Source organism: Carcharodon carcharias, chromosome 8, assembly GCF_017639515.1.
Source record: "Carcharodon carcharias isolate sCarCar2 chromosome 8, sCarCar2.pri, whole genome shotgun sequence".
Classification (NCBI taxonomy): Eukaryota; Metazoa; Chordata; class Chondrichthyes; order Lamniformes; family Lamnidae; genus Carcharodon; species Carcharodon carcharias.
Window position 1 is genome coordinate 149,041,984 of NC_054474.1, and position 6,861 is coordinate 149,048,844.

The window sequence follows — 6,861 nt, forward strand, 5'->3', positions numbered from 1 at the left end:
ACTACTCCAGTTGTGGCCTAACTGGTGTTTATACAATTCCAGCATAACCTCCCTGCTCTTGTATTCTATGCCTCAGCTAATAAAGGCAAGTATTCTATATGCCTTCTTAACCACCTTATCTACCTGCCCTGCTACCTGAGGGATCTGTGGATATGCACACCAAGGTCCCTCTGATCTTCAGTACCCAGAGTCCTACCATTCATAGTGTAATCCTTTGCCTTGTTAACCTTCCCAAGTGCATTACCTCACTTTTCTGGGTTGAATTCCGGTTTTCTATTTGCATTGGTGAGTCCCAACACCCAAACATACAGGTTAATACTGAGCTTAGCTCAGCCCCACAGCTAGAGATGTGAAGAGGTCTTAGCAGAAACCCTAGTTAAATCACATCCAGGGTACGACATCTAGTTTTGGGCACTGCACCTCAGAAAGGAGGTACAGGATCAATTCAACAGAATGATACTGGGGCTAAATGATAAGGAGAGGTTGCGTAGACTAAGCTTGTATTCACTTGAGTTCTAGAAAATTAAAGGGTGATCTAATTTATGATTATTAAAAGAGTTGACAATATAGATAAACTATTTCCTCAGGAGTTGGGGGAGGGAGAAATAAAGTCCAGAACAAGGAGGTAGAATCTTAAAATGAGAGCCAGGCTGTTTAGAGATGATTTCAGGAAGCACCTCAAAAAGGGATGTGGAAATCTGAAACGTCCCTCCCCAAAAAGTTGAGACTGGGTGAGGGGGGGGTCAATTGAAAATTTCAAACTGAGATAGATGTTAGATAAGGGGTTGAAGGATTGCAGAACAAAGATGGTCAAGTGAGATTAAAAGGTGCAGATAACCATGATCTAACTAAATGGAAGAACAGGCTTGAGGAGACAAATTGATTTGTCATCTCCCATTCCTATGGTCTCAGATCTCAAGTAAGCTCATTCCAGCCACCACACATTGATGAAAATTGAACTCTGCTGGTCTGTCCGATAAATCACAATGCACTTTATAGACTTCATGAGCCTTGTTATGGACAATTTCTCTGCCATGTTTTCCTACATCAGTGCAATAATTCACTGGAATCACTTTGGGACAGAGGATGTGAAAGGCATCCAATACATCCAAGTTCACTCTACAGTGTCTCACAAATAAGCTGCCTGTTAACTGCTACAAACTTGTGTTCACAATTCAAAAATATGGAACCAGGAGGAAGCCATTCAGCCCCTTGAACCTTTGTTGAAATTCAATTAAATCATGGTTGATCTGTACCTCAACTCATTTACCTCTTTTCATATCCCTTTATACCCTTAGCAATAAAAGTCCCATCCATCTGTCTTAAAAATAAGTTGTTCCCTATATTGATAGGCTTTGGAGTGGGAAATAGAGTTCCAGGTTCATCATAATCAAGAGGGCACAGGAGGCCATTCAGCCCATTGACTACTCAAGGAAAAAAATGCTTTATTTCCCTCCTGAAGGACCTAGCTCTGACTTTATGATGTCCCCATGTCCTGGATTCTGAGGAAACAAGGTAGATGCAGAAAAACCCATTTTAAACATGATCAGGATACAAGTCTACAAGGAAATACAAATTTTACTCAAGATTGTAGTGCTTGGCAGCAATTTGGAATAGAAATTTCTTCCTCAATGGATACTCCCAGGCCAGAGTAAAAATCTACATCACATTGAGGATGGATTACATACACAATTTAAATTCAATTGACAAAATTTAAAACTCACTCATGTTTAAATTAGGCTCAATGTATTTCAGCTCAAAGAACAACCCCTCCTGTTTGTTTTATATAAAGCATTATTTTTAAATATAATAGTGATTTCACCCAAGTGGTGAAGATAGAAGGAACATGACCGAGAACAGGAGTTTACAAGTCTTGTAGAGAAATTAAAACTGGTAGATGGAAGTTAAGTTCCACTGCTTAGACAGACAAACTGGAGAGTTTTACACCAAATCTGAACCTTGCTTATACATCACCTGGAAAGCAGAGGTTGACATTTAACAGGATCTACCATGGCTCACAGAAGGTAACTAGTATGGTACTAAATCACAATTGGTTTGTCTCTGGGATCCCCAAGTCTCTACCTGTTACCACAGGGTAATCCCAGTGATAAAATCAAAGATTCCCTCTCACCACCAAGGTCCAAGTGTAACAAACTGTACTGGGATTTCCTTCAAGCCCAGTCACACAATTAATATCCTGTGGGGACCACTGGTCAAGGGCAGCAAGGGAAGAGGAACTAGTCTCAAGACTAGAAGCTCAGGGTGGGTTGAAAAAATTGGACATGTTGCCAGCCCCACTCCTGATAACTATCCAGTGACCCATGCTTTAGTATGGGCCAGATGGAGGTTGGTGTCATTAGTCCATGGTGATTTGCCTATCTGGACTTGTAGTAGAAGCCATTTGACTGCAGTATCAGAATCCAAGGATCAAGAACCAGCACCTTCAGGAAAGAGAAGTGAAGGGGGTGGGGGGAACTAGGACCAGAATGGATCTGATCCACCCTTCTCTAGCCCCAACCAAGCAATAAAGACAGCTCAGGCACAAAACATGAAATGTCATTTCAACAGATCAGGTAGAAATGGATATGATCAGAAAGGTTGATCACTTCAAGTTTTGACATTCCCAAATGGTACTACTGATCAGCATCTAGACTTAGGCAGCATCTCCCATACCATGGCCTCCTTCACCAGGTGTAGAACACCCAAGTTACACCATCCCAACCTTTGACTTACAGGAACAAGTGGCCATTCTATCCAAGCCCACTCCACCATTCAATTAGATCAGTTGATTCTGTACCTCCCCTCCAAATCCCTCAGTTCCCATTATGCAAAAACTAACTACGACAACCCCCAATTGGTCCCAGCCTCCAGAATCACTTATCTCTCCTGCCCAAGGAAGCACTTTGATTTCATTCAGAATGGGTTTGCCCGAGGAAATAATCTTACCTATTTTACCAAACCGTAAAACTTTAAATGCCTTAATCAAATCCCCAATCTAAACCAAGGACTCAGTTTATGCAACTGGTGCTTAATTTAACCCTTTAAGACTTAGCATTATTTGGACCACTGGAATAAGCAAGGGTCAGCGGTAGAAGAGTGAAAATGTGGTGATGACATTTTATATTACATTTAGAGAAAGTTGACAAACTATTGAGAATTGACTGAAGCATTGGGGTGGGGGGGTAGCCTTAACATTGACAAGGCTTTCTGTGCTAAAGACTAACCGTTCAAACAGTTGAATCGGATACAGTTTATTAAAAGCACAAAATACAATGTACAAACACAAATGATATGTTGGCAGTTGGAACTTCTCAAGTGAAAGCTGTTCAGTTACACGCTTAGAAACGGTTCATTAAAAAAAACCTTGAGCCTCGACGACACCTTTTTACAACAAAAGGCTTTGCCAAACAAATTTTTTTTTGAAGAAAACTTGCATCAGTTTAACATTTCGCCCGGTCCACCAACTCAACGAAAAAATATGGAAAAAAAAACAACTCACACGGGTTAACAGCTTCACCATTTCACAACACGGCGCGGGTGTGTTGAAAATCTGCTCGATGACACGCGTGACAAAAGACAAATTGGTGGTTGGTGGGGGGAGAAAAAACAAGATTGTTTTTCTGGAGAACCAGGTTGAACGCAAAACAAAACAAAAAAGAGGGGGAAGAAATCTGGTTTATTTACAAGAACACAAAAATACTGCAACACTAATCTGGGTTAACGCTGAATGACCAGGGGTTAAAACGCAATCTTAACCAGGGACTGACCGTTTCAGCGATTACTGGAGCTGAATGCAAGTTAAAATCGGAAAATTCAATCGCGTTTCTCTTTCGAAAAAAATTGTGGGAATCAGAGATCAACTTTCGGTTCGATGAAAAGCGCTACACCTTTTGCCTTGGGTGAGTTGGGGGGGTAGTTACCAGTTCCCCAAAAAAACCCCTGGAATTTAAAAAGCATTTCCCACTCCCGTTCAGTACTCTACCCTGTACTTAAAACTCATGATAAAAGTGCACAGAATCTGTTACAAGCTCCAATGGAAAGCTTCGAATGTATTTTAAAACAAAATAAAGATTCCTGCCGATTTGGTAAATGGCTTGTAACGCTTGATCCGCGCGTCAAACGTTTTTTTTTAAAAAGGATTAAGTATTCTCTCAAATTTAAACTCATTTGAAGATTTTGCAGTCGCTCAGACATTGATAGAACTCCGTTGTCAAAAATATTGTTCCCATATAAAAAAAACTGGCGCTTAAAACAATAATATTAAGTCGATGGGTCCCACCCCTTTCCAAAAGAGAAGTCATTGCCACTTTAAGTGGGAGGCTTTTTTTTTAAAAAAAATGGAATGAGAAAATTTAAGATTCTAAACTTTGAAAACAGCCTGGGATTCCAAGTTAATATTAAATAAAAAAACAGGAAATGGTTTGAGAAAAGTTGTACCATTAAGTTTTAAGAACAAATTCCGCATTGAGGTGAATGAGTGCATTGCCCCTTTAAGAGAGGCCGGACATCATCACGTGACCGCCGCCAGTTCCCCATTCAACCCAACGGCGGCGATCCCTGGCGTCAGGGAGTCTGAGAGCATTTAAAGGGTCCGCGCTCCTCTTAAAGAAACATCACCCATTCATCAATAGTGGCTAAAAAAGTACTCAAATTTGCAAGCTTTACGCTTTGCCTTGTTAAAAATAAAGGCCCCAATCGTCCCCCCACCCTCATTCTCAAGGTGTTGCCAACTCTGGTCAAACATCCAATTTCCAGAGGAGGGTGGTGGTGGTCGAGTCAGTGACCCCCCCCCCTCCTTTTTAAAAGTAGTGTCTTCAATTAAAAGAAACCGTCAACGATTTTTTATGTTGCTGTTCCAATACTGTTCCTCTAAAACAAGAATTAAAGAGCATTTTTGCCTCCCCTTGGAAATGAGGTCCAGGTTTTGCTCATTTATAATTAAACAATAACACAGACTCCCTCCCCCCCTCAAACACACAGACCCCCAAACTCTCGGACACTCATCACCACCCCCCCCCCCATCCCAAACACAGACACACAAGACCCTCACCGCCCCCCCCCCCAACCCCCAAACAGACTCTCAGAAAGCTACAATAGCCCGTGTCCATGCCCCTAAACTGGCCAGCGCTTGTTTGCTGCACCATTGTCCGTTCTGTTTGACTTCTGCCTGGAGTAATTGCTCCGAGTCCGCCCGGCTCACCAAGCCCGAGCCGAAGATGGAGATGAGGTTGGAGATGTTGGAAGGGTCCGTGCAGTCCCAGCTCTGGCCGGACTGCCAGTGTCCGGAGGAGCCCCAGTGCTCCTCCAGCCGGAGCCGCTTGACCGGCGAGAAGTCCTCGGCTTCACCGGGCTCCGAGCCCCCGCTCGAGTCCGACTTGCGCTTCCTGCCCCCGCCACCGGCGCAACAACAGGCGCAATCCTGGAGGAAGCCGTTCTCCACCGTGGTCACCGTCTGAGTGTCCAGGTCCAGCACCGTGGTCTGGCTGCAGTGACCACCAACTCCTGCCGAGGGCTCGTAGCTGCTGCCCGGGTAGAGGGGGGCTTCAGGCTCGGCTTCCTTACTGAGCTGGGGATCCAGGGGGCTGCAAACTGTCCCCTCCTGCCCGCCGCTCCCCTCCACCATCCCCTCGGCCACTTGTGCCTCCTCGTACCGGTGCACGCCGTAGATCTCGGCGTATTTCTCGCTCATGTAGACTTGCCTGGCGTTCCGCAGCACATAGGAGACCAGCAAGTTCTTGTGAAGCTTGATTCCTCCTCGCTGGGTCCTGGAATTGTGAATCTTGCGGAGAGAGATGGTAATCAAGCTTTGTGCATTGACGGCACAGTCCATCATGACAGACCCGGGTCCCTCCTCAATTCAAAAAACCACTCACTTTTTTTTAAGTTTTTGCAAAAATAAAATAAAATAATCTAACCCTGTGTTTTTGGAGCGGGAAGGGGAAGCGGAGATCACTGCACAGAAGCTTCTCTTTTTTTCAAAAGAAGAAAGTGACTGTTTTTTTTCCCTTTTCTCCCACCCCCCCCCCCTCACCAACAATCCACTCCTCTCTGCCACCTCCTGCACTAACACTGCAAGCACTAAGAGACTTCAGTGCAAGGTTCAGTATTTATATGGCATGAATGAGTCATTTGCAATCCTCCCTGGCCACTCAGACTGCAGGGTTCGGGGCTAACCCTGCCTCCTTCTTCATGAGCGCCCAATGAGAGCAAGGCGGTTCCTCATTGCTGTTTAAATCCAGTCTGAAAGCTTTAACTGACACAGGCGAGGCTGTGAAAAAAAAATCCCTTTAACAGCAGCGAACTCAGAGACTGAACTGAGCGCACCAGAGAGAGAGAGAGAGAGAGCAGCTATACACATTGCTTCACTCAATCCCCCTCCCCAGAATATAAGCAGCATTCGCGCAGACTAACTTAGTTATAATTTTGATCAATGATTATATCAAAATTCAATTGTATTTCGAGGAGAGAATGATCCCTCCATTTAATTTAATTAAAATTCATTGTTTTTTTTACATATTCTTATGTTAAATAGTCAGAATCGCCTCCACATTTGCAAATTAATGATGGAATCTAATTTGGAAGCGGCTATTCTTCCATTTTTAATCATTTTCTGTCCGCTTTCTCTGCTGATTCAGAACCGGTTCCACCGGCAGCTCCCGCTACCTCCATCAGTTTGTGTTCAACTGTGAGTGAATGTCGGCAAGCTAACTCTCTGGGTGACCCCATCATCCTCACACACTCGCTCACATATACTCACATTCAAACACACTCACTCACATCCCCCCCCCCCAACACACACTCCCCTCACCCACATATATACCCACGCTCTTACACTCAACCACACACCTACGTATACTAACA

The 6,861-nt window shown here is 43.9% G+C and overlaps 1 protein-coding gene across 1 annotated transcript; it reads right to left on the reverse strand.

Moving 5' to 3' along the window:
• Positions 1-5,072: 5,072 nt before the first annotated feature.
• On the reverse strand, positions 5,073-6,006 carry ier5l (immediate early response 5-like). The gene has a single exon (XM_041194007.1). It carries the CDS (start codon positions 5,831-5,833, stop codon positions 5,081-5,083), a length of 753 nt encoding a protein of 250 aa, XP_041049941.1. The 5' UTR covers positions 5,834-6,006; the 3' UTR covers positions 5,073-5,080.
• Positions 6,007-6,861: the final 855 nt, after the last annotated feature.

Coding starts and splice junctions, on each gene's coding strand:
- ier5l (XM_041194007.1), bottom strand. CDS start 5,833: ATGATGGACTGTGCCGTCAATGCACAAAGCTTGATTACCATCTCTCTC.